General features: G+C 41.8%; 1 protein-coding gene across 1 annotated transcript; it reads left to right on the top strand.

The window, feature by feature from the left end:
• The first annotated feature begins 867 nt into the window (after nucleotides 1-867).
• On the top strand, nucleotides 868-13,392 carry LOC136758883 (cytochrome P450 2C5-like). The gene is made up of 9 exons (XM_066713615.1): nucleotides 868-1,123; nucleotides 1,446-1,608; nucleotides 3,813-3,965; nucleotides 4,182-4,342; nucleotides 5,000-5,173; nucleotides 5,503-5,641; nucleotides 11,939-12,126; nucleotides 12,404-12,545; nucleotides 12,772-13,392. The coding sequence occupies exons 1-9, from the start codon at nucleotides 962-964 to the stop codon at nucleotides 12,963-12,965; spliced, it is 1,476 nt and encodes a 491-aa protein (XP_066569712.1). The 5' UTR covers nucleotides 868-961; the 3' UTR covers nucleotides 12,966-13,392.
• Nucleotides 13,393-14,175: the final 783 nt, after the last annotated feature.

Here is a 14,175-nt window from a genome sequence, read left to right as displayed (position 1 = left end):
CAGATGGCGTACTCCGCCAATGGCGGCCACTTCCACCTGCAGGCGCACCTGCCACCGCCGAGCACCGGTCCAGACCAAGTCCTCATCATTAACTCTCCTGCTTTCAGACAGGATCTCGCAGTGTCTCCTCAGCCATACCTCTACATCGTACTCTGCCACTGCTTCATTATAAAACTGGATAGTTACTATATTAATCTCTCTATCAGTCAGGGCATCGACCACAAAGTCACTCAGGGGCATACTATCTTTTTTTCTCTATATAGATTCCAAAAACTCTCCGCCACTTGAGGGTTCTTAAAACTCACCTCAAACACGTCCCTAGGTCCAGGCAGTTTAACCACGCAGTTCAGCTCAGAAGGGGCAAAGCCCAGGCCCCTCTGCAGCACGGACCTGCTGAACTCCAGCGCTTACCTACCTGGGAGAAGGGTCCAGAGGCTCTCAATCCGGAGGTCGGGGCAAGTCCACCTGGCTGGGGAGCAGCTTCCACCTCCGGGGCTCTTGCAGGGAGCGGGCCTTGCGGGGAGAAGTCCGGGCCCTGGCTGCAGGAGGCCTCCCTCAGGGACGTTGCCGATCGGCCTGGTCGGTCCCTGGGATCCGAGGCCTCTCCTGGATCCTGGCTGGTGACGTCAGCAGGGAGCAGTCCTGGTCAGGCCGGGCTCCGGGTAGATGGTCGGCCGGGCTTCTGGATGGGACCCACTCCGTGAGGAGTCCGCCGACTCCTCTGGCTAGGTCCCCTGTCGCTCCCGGTCCGTCCTAATTTCCACTCGCATCGGTAACTGAATACATTTAGTTATCAAGTAAGTTAAAGATCAAGTATTGGCAAGTTGACAAGTCATTGCGTAGTTTGTGTAAAGAATTGTATGCTTTGTGTCTACTAACCAATTGAACAACAGTGAAGGAGGAGTCAGTGCTCCCTATATACAGGCTTGTGGAGTGCAGTGCAATAACAAACACAGGCACAATGCTGGGCTCCCTGTTTCTCCTGTGGGCTGGGGTTCTCCTCCTCTATTTCCTGTGGAAGACACGGAGGCCCAAGAATTTTCCACCAGGTCCTCAACCTTTTCCGATATTTGGAAATCTGTTGCAGCTAAACCTGAAGAACCCCATGAAAGACTTTGAAAAGGTATGGATGAAAAGGCAAGAAAAAGCAAAAAGCTCTGAGTGAATTGAAAAATGCAGTATCTGGTGAAAGGTTGCCTTCTGAATTTCAGAAATATTGAGCTGTGGCACATGCTTGTGCACTGAAAGGTAAGAACTACATGCATGAGAAAGACTGGAGTAAGACTATGCTCTCTTGTTATGGGTGGTCTTCCACTTTTATTGTGGCTCTGATGGTGTGAGAGCAGTTCTCTGGTCCTCTCAGTGAGGGCTGTGCAGGGTCTCTCTCTGTGTGTGTTGATCCATTCTCAAAGTGTTCTACCTCTGTTTCTGTCTATGCTCTACAGCTGTCCGAGCGCTATGGGAAAGTGTACAGTGTGTATTTCGGGGGCAGGCCAGCTGTGTTACTGCATGGTTTGCAGGCAGTGAAGGAAGCCCTGATGACTCGGGGAGTTGAATTTGCTGGGCGGCCCCAGGGCCTGCTGGTCAACCACGTTTCTGAGAATAAAGGTGAGTGATGACAGTTACAGTTAGGGCTTCATATTTCAGTTACTAATGGATTTACTAATGAGTAAGGGTTGTGCATGTGCTTATAAGAGGTTGAGTAATATAGGCTACTTGCAACTTACATCCTCACTCCAAATGTTTGCAAAAAGCTACCATACATAATCTGAATTTGAAAAAGGTAATATAATTAAATCAAATTGCTGCAATTAAGCTAACGGGACACAAGTCTACATGCTGCTAGAAAAATGTTGAAAGGGCCATTTTTTTGTTATACAAATCTTTTCAACAGTAACAGAATTATGAAACCAATCAGTTGTGAGAAGGAGTCACGTTGCTTTGCTGCAACTTAGAAAATATGAATACAAATGTCAGAAATAAAGCGCAAGTATGGAAGTACTCTCTTAATACATTTTTTAAGGGTATTTGTACTAATAATTTGTTCATATAAGTAGTAGAGGTCCATCAATAAGTATTAAAACTTTTCATAGTTTTAATGCGACATGGTGAATTGTTTTGGAATTAGTTTGACAGTAACATAACTTTCTTGAATGACCCGACTCAATGCTGTTGCTTATAATGTATTTTGGGATATTTCAATAATTGTGCTGAACTGACACTGCTTGAGCAAATTGATTTTTTTATGTATTGATTCACTACGGATACTGTTTTACCACAGATTGTGAAGCCAGTACTTGTATAGTAACATTCATGCACAGCACAAGACACAGTGCACATTTCTAGTGCATTTATATATATATATAGAAAGCAGACCAAAATGTACTCATACTATAAAAGGTATTTCGAGTTCCCACGTTGCACTGTTGATTTTGTGTCTGTTTTTGTAAAAAGTTGTATATCCTAGCAAAACACATTTTGTGCACAAGTAGCTGATCCATTAGCTTGTTTAATGATGGTACTGTAGCAATATGATTGGCTTCCCATAAATATTCTATCTACATTGTCTACACAATGTAGAATGGTGTCCCATCAGTTGTGGAAAATATAGTCAATCGCATGTACCCAGCTGCAGAAGCCAGACACTAGACCTTTGAAATGTGTTGTTTCCTTTGCTATGTGTGATTGTCACTTTCACAGACATCACTGTGGATACCAGTTTCCCTTCCCTCCTCTTGTGAGTCTTCTGTTAACTGACATGACCCTCCAAGTAGAGCCACAGCTCATCTCTCAGAGCTGCTGGACTCCACACATGACACACTGCTTGTGTATTTGACTCAAACCTCTCAATTATGCCCTTGCATGGCAGTAGAAAGGGCAAATCCAGAGGTACAAGTTTATTACTATATCACACACTTTTCCTAGTGATGGTTGGGGTAAGAATAAAAGTGCTAGATCAGGGGTGGCTAACCCTGGTCCTGGAGGGCTGCAGGTTTTTGTTCCATCCAGATCGTAAACTGCTTAATTGAAACAATTGTGGGTCTTAATTAGGCAAAATCTCCCTGTCTTCAAGGTATCCATTGGTTGGCGATTTAGAGAGATCTGGAAAACCTGCAGGATTGCGGCTCTTTGGGAACAGGGTTGGCCACTCCTGTGCTAGATTAATTGGAAAATCTGAATACAAATTCTCATGTCTATAACTATTATATTCGATGAAAATATTGTAACAAGCACCGCTTTTTCTCGGCTTTCGTTGCGGTTCCACCACGCTGTGCAGCAATAACGGAGGAGGCGCAACTTGCAAACCAAACAAGAGCTTTATTTAAGAACAGGCTTTTCAGGCTGGAGCAAATTCGCTGACTGTAGTTCTAACATTTAATCCTACTGAACTCTTCCTCCAAAACTACTCTTCCTAAAACAACTGCTCCTGAACTACTCCCTTCCTAAACTCCAACTCAACTGCCATGTGGGAAACGAGCACCCCTATTTATTAGTTCACACCCCGTGACTCCCCCAATCACGGCTCGCCCCATGTTCCCGCGCGGGGCCAACCCCTGACCCCTGGAAGTAACTAAACACAGTTACATAAACACATACACATAGCCCACATGACCCCCCCAGTTCCAGATCGCTACAATGTATTTAATAGTAATATACACCTCCATTACTATTTCTCTTCTGCCGTTGTGTTGTTTACTCTACATTGATGATGTCACAGAATTCTCAGTGAGAAGATGTGTTCAACCCTGCATTTTCAGAATATGACTGCCTCCTTGTGGGCAGGCTGCCTCATTGCACGTGTGTCATTGCAGGTTTGGTTATAGTCAACTATGGTCCCAGCTGGAAGGAGCAGCGGCGGTTTGCTCTGACCACTCTGAGGAACTTCGGCCTTGGAAAGCTGTCCATGGAGGAGAGGATCTTGGAGGAGACTTCACATCTCAGCTCATACATAGAGAAGAATGCAGGTATGGGCTTCAGAGCCCAGTGCCCCTGTCCCATTACCACCTCACACAGAGCTGCAGACTCTACTAGAGCCTAGCACAATGCACCTTAATCTGCAGAAATAGTACCATAGTTTTTTTTAATTGATCTTAAAACTGATACAATATTATAATGATGATATGTACAGATAAAAATAAGGTGGCCAACCCTCTCCTACTATAACTCTCATTTGTGGACAGGACAGTCCTTGGACCCTCAAACGTTGTTCCACAATGCCTTCTCCAATGTCATCTGTGCCATCCTGTTTGGAGCCCGCTACAACTATGAGGACCAGTCCTTCCAGTCCCTGATGCGTACGATAAATGAAATAACAAAAATGTTTAATGGCCCCTGGGGCATGGTATGTGTGCTCTGTGAAATTCCTCATTGCCTGTTTATTACTGACAGTTTTCAGAAATTTCAATAAATTGGTCATTCACTGCCAATATGGTATTTGTAGGAATTTTATTCAAAAGCAACAAAAAAGAAAAAGAAAAAAGCATCTTGTATGGAAATTAAGGTACATTTTATAAGAAAAATGTTTGTATAGATTATTTGAATCTCAAAATACTGAAGATCATTTAGGTTTTTTCTTATTAATTAATGTATTAAATTGTATCCAAAGACAACAATGACAACCAATGACCAATGCTATGTGGACAATTAGATGTTCATGGCTTTAGTCTGGGTCAGACCATAATGAAAATTTGAACGGATTGGCAATTTAATTATGGTAAAGGGACAATTCTTGATCAAGCAGCATGTGGATGAGTTTTGTCCCATGGAGTATGAAAATGAGGTGTTGACCTCGTCACTCTGAGACAGAGTGTAATGATAATGAAAACAGCACGAATAGCTGTGGTTTGGCTGTTGGACACCTTGACATTATAATCTTCTATATGATAGTTGGGGTTTTCTTGGTAGGATTGAATCTTGATGGGCCATCATGAGAACATGTAATCCAATAGAAAACTAATGGAGGCATTAAAAACAAAAATTGTTTGTTTCTTACTCATAGCTCTACGATACCATACCCCTAATTAGGAGCTTGCCTCTGCCTTTCCGGAAAGCCTTTGAAAACAGTGACAACGTGAAAGCGTTTTTACTAACCAAAGTGGCTGAGCACAAGGAGACACATGTCCCAGAACAGCCACGGGACTTAATTGACTGCTATCTTAATGAAATTGAGAAGGTACTACATCTCTTTAACATCACTATTAACTATGGATAGATATGTTGTCCATGGGTAAAAAGAAGAACTTGTTACAAGAAGGTTCCTTGTTCTTGGGTGAGGGGTCTATCATATTAAGTTCCTAAGACATAATTGAGAACCCAGAAATCATAGAAGCCATATTATACAAAGTTGAAAAAACTGCTGTAGATGCAGAAGCACAATGAGATCAGTGAACACATCACAGTAGAGAAAATAAGGTACATGTCGCAGGTCTGGTCAACTTGTGGACCAAGGTGAATGTTCTTTTCTCTAGACATCTTGTGATTTTTCTGTCTCTTTGCTGTCAGAGAGGTAATGACGGCTCCTCCTTTGATGAAGGCTTCATGATGGTCTTCTTGATGGATCTCTTTGCTGCTGGGACAGACACCAGCTCTACTACTCTTCGTGTGGGCCTCTTGCAGCTCATGGTGCATCCAGATGTGCAAGGTCAGTAAACCTTCTTGTCAGTGGTGGAAAGTAACGAATTACAACTACTCTCGTCCATGTAATTGAGTCACTTTTTCATGTACTTGTACTTTTTTTAAATTTGGAAATTTTACTTTTACTTAAGTTATGTTTTGAGCGAAGTATTGTACTTCGCTACTTTTAAAAAGGCATTTGTTACAGAGTACACATTTTGTAGACTGTCATGGAAAAAAAGAAATGTGTCTGACAGACAAAAAGACCAATGAAGGAGCAATACATTCAAATCTCTAGCATCCCGCCCACAGCACTCAACAGGCCAATCACAGTGTGTGTCGTGATGTTACGGCTGGTCAGTCAATTAAATATTTGAAGTCTGTCCTCCAGTCCAGCAGCAGTGAGGGAAGTTAACTGGCTATCTAGCCTCCAGTATTAGTCAGTAGGGGTGTTTATTTTTTCATTGAAATTGAAGATCGATCGAAACGAGCGTTTCATTTCGACTATCAAATTTAAAGACGGGGTCGTGATTTATTTATTTATCTGGCTTCGCCAAACCAATATTAATTAAAGTCTCAGTAAATATCTCTGCATGTGTGCATTTCTCCCGCTTATCCGTCTTTCTATGTCACTAAATATTTGAATTAAATACCAATACGGCGTTTCAGCTGTGAACTCCTCAAATGTAATAAATTAGAAACACTTTCTTCTCCAACCGCAGAACCTGCAGTTTATGCAGTAAAGATATACTGAATACAATATAGCCAACAGTCTAAGCTTTGTAATACAAATTAGTCATTGTGAAAGTTATAATCGTGTTGATTCCTGAAACGTGATTTTCTGCAAGTCATATATTCATATATTATTGTCATTATTGATTGTATTAGCAGATTTGCAGCTGCTGTAGCGCTCGTCTGCCTGCCTGTGATCGATTCAGCAAGTTTCTGTCTTTGGAATTCAGTCTCGATCTTTTATGGGCTCAAATTAGCGCCATAAGTATCGCATTAAAAAAATCGCATTCAAAAAGAAGTATATATTGTAAACAAACAAAAAATTGAGAAATAATTGATGTTGAGATCAAATGCAAAATGTATAGAATTGTAAAAAAACAATGTATCGAAAGCAAAAAAACAAAAAAAAACGATAGCAAAATCACCTGCAGTCCCTGTCTTTGCTTGCGATGCTGCAATTTTTGCTTTCGCCTCCAGTTTCTTTGCTGTCGATTTATTTATTTTCGTTTACGAGTTTTGGCGCTGATTTGTCATGAGGGCGGGATTTACAGGGAGGCGTGGATCCTGGGTCTCCATTGGTCCAGCAGGTTTGAGTGACCCAATCAGTGAACAGGTGGGCTGGTCTGGTGATCTTGATCATGTTACTGTGCATGTAGCCGGTGAGTCCTGTGTTTTGATTCAGTGCTGTATGTTGGGCTCAAATGGCGGTGGGATCCAGTGACTGTCCAGCTCTTGACTGCAGGTCTGCGCACACAGGGGGTTAATGAGTCGCTGAACCGAGACAGTCGTTACCAAGATCACCAGACCAGCTAACCTGCTCACTGATTGGGTCAGGAAGAACCGTCACTCAAACCTGCTTTTTGGGAAAAATAGGCATTTTCTATACTTTTGAGGCATAAGCAATTAGGAAATAACACTTACTACCCAGGAAGAAAAAAAAAAAAAAAACTGATCTCTGAAACAGTGACGTTCACACGATCACAATGAAATCATTCAGACATGTTGATGAAGTACCAGACAATATCACAAATTACAAACCCGTACTTAATAGCAATTTGCTTGGAAAGAGATGTTTCTGTGAAATAAAGGGACCAACTGAAACGAATGACAAAACGGAAAGCCCATTGACTATAATAGGGAGTGGAATGCCCATACAGCTGATTTCCATGGAATGACAGGCCTGGAATACTGAAAACACACTAAAAACATAATATGATTGTTTTCACACACACACACACACACACACACACACACACACACACAGACACCTATTGATTTACAAGGAGGTCTCACAGATTAAATACTATGGAAGTTGTATGGTTTGTTCAAAAGGCAAGCTCCATGATACCACTTGCATTGACAACAAAGAACCATGCCCTTTCTCATTTCATTGGTTCATTTACTTTCAAAACTAAACAGTCCTTATCTACTGCAAAAAAAGCACAATACTTCATATTGATTTCAAAAAAACTATTGCTTTAATATTAAAATGGAATAAAATAGAAACTACTTATTGAATGTCAATTACTGTGAAGAAATGGATTAACAATATAATTTAATATAAAAGCAAATAAAAAGTGTTAATCAGTTAATTATTATAATGCTGTTTTTATTGCTGTTAATATTTCTATGCAGACTTTATTAAGGGTTATTTACAATTGTTTTAATACATCACATTATTTTACATATAGTTGCCCATTTACACTGTTTCTTTTTTCAGATAAGGTTGAACTTGCAGTGTACATAAATGTACACGGTTCCCCCTGCACTTCTCCAGCTCGCCAGGTCATCGTCACCAGAGTTTTAACCATTGCAAACCACATTCCTCAAATCCCTGTGCACACTCTCCCATCTCCCTCAGCTCCCATTCACTCAGCACTACCCAACACCAATCACCTTCCGTCTCCTGCCCTGCATATAAACCTCTTGGTCACTACAATCTTTGCTAAGTCTAGTATTCTTTTGAGTTGCTTTTCCTCAGTGGTCCCACTTGCCTAGTGATTACCAGTTCTTTGACCTTCTTGTGTTTCTCGACCTGCGGTTTCCGGATTATCCCTACTAGCCTGTTTGCCTCCTCCTTGACCCTTGCTTGCCTTATCGACCTTCGGATTTCCTTTGACATTGCTTTTGCTGGTATTGACCCTTGCCTGTCCCTGGATTCCCTTATCTCCGCTCCTGGGTTCCCTGCAACTAAGTCCCCCATTACTATATATATATATATATATATATATATATATATATATATATATATATATATATACACTGTGAGAGAAAAAAGTATTTGATCCCCTACTGATTTTGTATGTTTGCCCACTGACAAAGAAATGATCAGTCTATAATTTTAATGGTAGGTGTATTTTAACAGTGAGAGACAGAATAACAACAACAAAAATCCAGAAAAACGCATTTCAAAAAAGTTATACATTGATTTGCATGTTAATGAGGGAAATAAGTATTTGACCCTTTCGACTTAGTACTTGGTGGTAAAACCCTTGTTGGCAATCACAGAAGTCAGACGTTTCTTGTAGTTGGCCACCAGGTTTGCACACATCTCAGGAGGGATTTTGATCCACGCCTCTTTGCAAATCCTCTCCAAGTCATTAAGGTTTCGAGGCTGATGTTTGGCAACTCGAACCTTCAGCTCCCTCCACAGATTTTCTGTGGGATTAAGGTCTGGAGACTGGCTAGGCCACTCCAGGACCTTAATGTGCTTCTTCTTGAGCCACTCCTTTGTTGCTTTGGCTGTGTGTTTTGGGTCATTGTAATGCTGGAATACCCATCCACGACCCATTTTCAATGCCCTGGCTGAGGGAAGGAGGTTCTCACCCAAGATTTGACGGTACATGGCCCCGTCCATCGTCCCTTTGATTCGGTGCAGTTGTCCTGTCCCCTTAGCAGAAAAACACCCCAAAAGCATAATGTCTCCACCTCCATGGGATGGTGTTCTTGGGGTCATTCCTCCTCCTCCAAACACGGCGAGTTGAGTTGATGCCAAAGAGCTCGATTTTGGTCTCATCTGACCACAACACTTTCACCTAGGTCTCCTCTGAATCATTCAGATGTTCATTGGCAAACTTCAGACAGGCCTGTAAATGTGCTTTCTTGAACAGGGGGACCTTGCGGGCGCTGCAGGATTTCAGTCCTTAAAATTATAGACTGATCATTTATTTGTCAGTGGGCAAACGTACAAAATCAGCAGGGGATCAAATACTTTTCTCCCTCACTGTATATATATATATATATATATATATATATATATACACTCACCTAAAGGATTATTAGGAACACCTGTTCAATTTTTCATTAATGCAATTATCTAATCAACCAATCACATGGCAGTTGCTTCAATGCATTTAGGGGTGTGGTCCTGGTCAAGACAATCTCCTGAACTCCAAACTGAATGTCTGATGGGAAAGAAAGGTGATTTAAGCAATTTTGAGCGTGGCATGGTTGTTGGTGCCAGACGGGCCGGTCTGAGTATTTCACAATCTGCTCAGTTACTGGGATTTTCACGCACAACCATTTCTAGGGTGTACAAAGAATGGTGTGAAAAGGGAAAAACATCCAGTATGCGGCAGTCCTGTGGGCGAAAATGCCTTGTTGATGCTAGAGGTCAGAGGATAATGGGCCGACTGATTCAAGCTGATACAAGAGCAACTTTGACTGAAATAACCACTCGTTACAACCGAGGTATGCAGCAAAGCATTTGTGAAGCCACAACACGTACAACCTTGAGGCGGATGGGCTACAACAGCAGAAGACCCCACTGGGTACCACTCATCTCCACTACAAATAGGAAAAAGAGGCTACAATTTGCACAAGCTCACCAAAATTGGACAGTTGAAGACTGGAAAAATGTTGCCTGGTCTGATGAGTCTCGATTTCTGTTGAGACATTCAGATGGTAGAGTCAGAATTTGGCGTAAACAGAATGAGAACATGGATCCATCATGCCTTGTTAACACTGTGCAGGGCTGGTGGTGGTGGTGTAATGGTGTGGGGGATATTTTCTTGGCACACTTTAGGCCCCTTAGTGCCAATTGGGCATCGTTTAAATGCCATGGCCTACCTGAGCATTGTTTCTGACCATGTCCATCCCTTTATGACCACCATGTACCCATCCTCTGATGGATACTTCCAGCAGGATAATGCACCATGTCACAAAGGTCGAATCATTTCAAATTGGTTTCTTGAACATGACAATGAGTTCACTGTACTAAACTGGCCCCCACAGTCACCAGATCTCAACCCAATAGAGCATCTTTGGGATGTGGTGGAACGGGAGCTTCGTGCCCTGGATATGCATCCCACAAATCTCCATCAACTGCAAGATGCTATCCTATCAATATGGGCCAACATTTCTAAAGAATGCTTTCAGCACCTTGTTGAATCAATGCCACGTAGAATTAAGGCAGTTCTGAAGGCGAAAGGGGGTCAAACACAGTATTAGTATGGTGTTCCTAATAATCCTTTAGGTGATTGTACATATATATATGCAATCAAACCTATTTGTGCTATGTTTTCAGTGTGTTTTCGATATATCAGGCCTGTCATTCCACTTTTATGTTTTATATGAGGTTATTTTAAAGAACGTTTATTCAGGATTTTAGGATTCCTGTGTGGGATTTGGAGATATAGGTTGTCCTTCTGTTTTCCAATTTTAGTCAATGGGCATTCTGTTTTGTCATTCGTTTTAGTCTGTCCCAAATACAGCCTCCTGTCCTGACCAGTGATGTTCCCCAAAGTAAAGTTATATCCCCATGTGTTCTAGGTAAGTTGGTATTGTGACTTTATTTGTATTAATTTATTTAAATATCAGTTACAGCCTTTTAGAAATAATAACACAATCTTTTAAATGAATAGAAATGTTACTTTATTGTTACACATCTCTGTACTCTGGCCATAATTGAGGAAAAAAAAAGAATAAAATAAAAGTACATATATACAGCTCTGGAAAAAATGAAGAGACCACTCCAAATTCAGAAATCAGTGTTAAGTGGTCTCTTATTTTTTTCCCAGAGCTGTATAGTGTTAGTGTTTGCTCGGAGATCATGTGACAACGCTTTGTTAAAAGTAACTATGTAACTTGTACTCCGAGTAATTTTTAAATTAGCTGCTTTTTACTTTTACTTGTAGTTTTTTATACTAGTACCTTTACTTCTACTTGAGTACAATTTCATCAAAGTAACAGTACTTCTACTTGAGTAGGATTTTTCAGTACTCTTTCCACCTCTGCTTCTCGTGAGGCATCCTTTGGGCATCTGACCCATGAACCCTCTATTAATAGACATTTTTACTACAAGGGCAAAGAATCAATTAGATCTGTTGTTGACTGCGGTGATAGAGATGAATACTATCAGAGCTACAAGATACGAGGCTCCTACATTTTAATGAGTTTCTGAATGACTCAGGACATAGGGATAACATCATGAATATAAAAACAGACATGATTAGTCTTCCATTGATTAAAAATTTCAATGAAATAGAACTACTAGGAAGGAAAAGCATTAGCTGCTATGCACAGACACGAGTAAGTGGCCACCCTGTAGTCGTTTGTACACTGTAGAGCTGACAGTGGGCCCTCCTCTCATCAGCACGGTGCCACCATGAGATCGACACTGTCCTTGGAGAGAGAGAGCAGGTCTACTATGAGGACAGGCACAGGATGCCCTATGTGCAAGCTGTGATCCACGAAGTGCAGCGTTATGGAAGCATCATCCCTCTCAGTGTCTTCCACGCCACCACTCAGGACACACAGTTGCTGGGCTACAGTATTCCAAAGGTAAGACAGAAGGCGCATCTTCAACCTGTCCCCTCAAGGTTCAATTCCTTGTTCCTTCCTACTGCTGTTAGGAGATGTACAGTGTTCAATAAGGAATTAGTGCCCAATAAAACTGCATTGTTTGGCTTTCAGAGCCTTCCTACTATAATTTTCTCGTGCTGAGATGTAATGGTTTGAACTAGTCTTCTGTGTAGCCTGTAATTATACACAATGCATTTTTGTCCGTAGTCAATGTTTGTACCTCATTGCGTTGCCCCTCTTCCCCGGCCCAACTCAGGGCACTACCATCATCCCCAACCTGTCCTCTGTGCTGTATGAGGAGGGCCAGTGGAAGTTCCCCCATGACTTCAACCCCTCAAACTTCCTGAACGAGGAGGGGGAGTTTGTGAAACCAGAGGCCTTCGTGCCCTTCTCCCTGGGTAAGTCAGTGCTGCAGGTCAAAGGTAGGAGACATACAGACAAGGCTGAAAGGGGGTTGGGGGTTGCTGAGTTCTCTGAATGCCATGTCTGTCAGAATAAAACAGACTACAACCCAGCACAACTCCAGCCACCAGAGCACAGGGGACAAGGTCTCAGTTGTGTTTAAACTTCAGGGGCTGGAGACCAGGGGCCAGTATGCTGACGTGTGCCCCTCCTGTCTTGCAGGCCCGCGGATGTGTCTGGGTGAGGGGCTGGCACGCATGGAGCTCTTCTTGTTCTTGGTTCTTCTGTTGCGCCGCTTCCAGTTCCACTGGCCCCAGGACGGCGGGAAGCCCGACCTCACACCTCACTACGGAATCGTCCAGGGACCCAAACCCTACCGACTGAGAGTGAAGCTCAGAGTGCGCCAGTCTGCGTGATGCCCAACACTTGTACGACATCTCCATTCAGAGATGCACCCCTGACACCACACTGCCAGCAGGGTCAAACAGTAGTTCATTTCTAAACTTTCCAAATTATGTTTCTATGTTTTGCCAAGAGCTCTTACACTAGAAATGAGACGAAGGTTTGTTTGTGAGTTTAGCCAATTTGAATTTAATTACAGTATAAATAACCGTCCATCCTAGCCTAACAATACTGATATAATTATTTCTACTTTGGACAACGATCTGATTTGGAATTTTCCATTGATATGCATTTAGATATTTACATTAATTGGGTTTGGGGTTATTTCCACACAAATGTTGTGCTTTAATTTAATTTTACAATTTTTATATAGTATTGTTTTTACAATAACACTAATAAAACTCAATTGCTAATTTCAATAAACATTTTAATTCAAAACAATGGATCTTGAGTCTTGGCTTTCATTAAACTACTGTGACGCAATGCTGGGCGGCGTGGTACAGATCCACCCCAAGCTGTGCTGTGCTTCCCAGACCCAAGTGGATGTGAATTACCAGGGGGGGGACATGACCACTGTTGCCCCCCGTGAGTGACTCTCCCCTCTAGAAAACAGGAAAGTGCCCGACTGCAATCTGCTGTACAGAATCTCACAGGTACAGCACAACTATAAAACAGGTTTACTGTGGTGCAGTTCTATCCCTTAGCCTTAGCTTTCAATAGGACTATGAACATTTACACAGTGAGATTTTACATGGGAAAAAAAAACATGTGTCTTCAAACATAGAGATAACAAACATTGATTGAATAAGTACATGCAGTACACCACAGGGACACATTCATCGCGTACTCAGCTTGGTTAACCAGTAGAGTGCATATAACTCATTAATCATTAACTGTTCTCCCTGACCAGGGGCGTACTGTGACAGGGACTGTGACAAGGGGGCATCGGCTGGTGTTAGGTGATATCATTCAACGACATAATATTATGTCGTTGAATGATATCACCTAAAGGGAGCATGTAAAATGAAAAAAGTATAGGTCCGAGGACTGAGCCCTGTGGGACTCCGTACTTAACCTCCAACCGAGCTCTCAATTACTTAATTGAACCCTTAATTGAACTAATAATTTTCTAAATCAGAGACTTTTAATTATTTTAAACAGTAGGGGTTTTAAGTTAAGTATAGAATTATATTAAAAAACATATATGTTATTTAATGTCATAAA

Source organism: Amia ocellicauda, chromosome 9 (assembly GCF_036373705.1).
Source record: "Amia ocellicauda isolate fAmiCal2 chromosome 9, fAmiCal2.hap1, whole genome shotgun sequence".
Classification (NCBI taxonomy): domain Eukaryota; kingdom Metazoa; phylum Chordata; class Actinopteri; order Amiiformes; family Amiidae; genus Amia; species Amia ocellicauda.
This window is presented reverse-complemented; position numbering and strand designations above follow the sequence as displayed.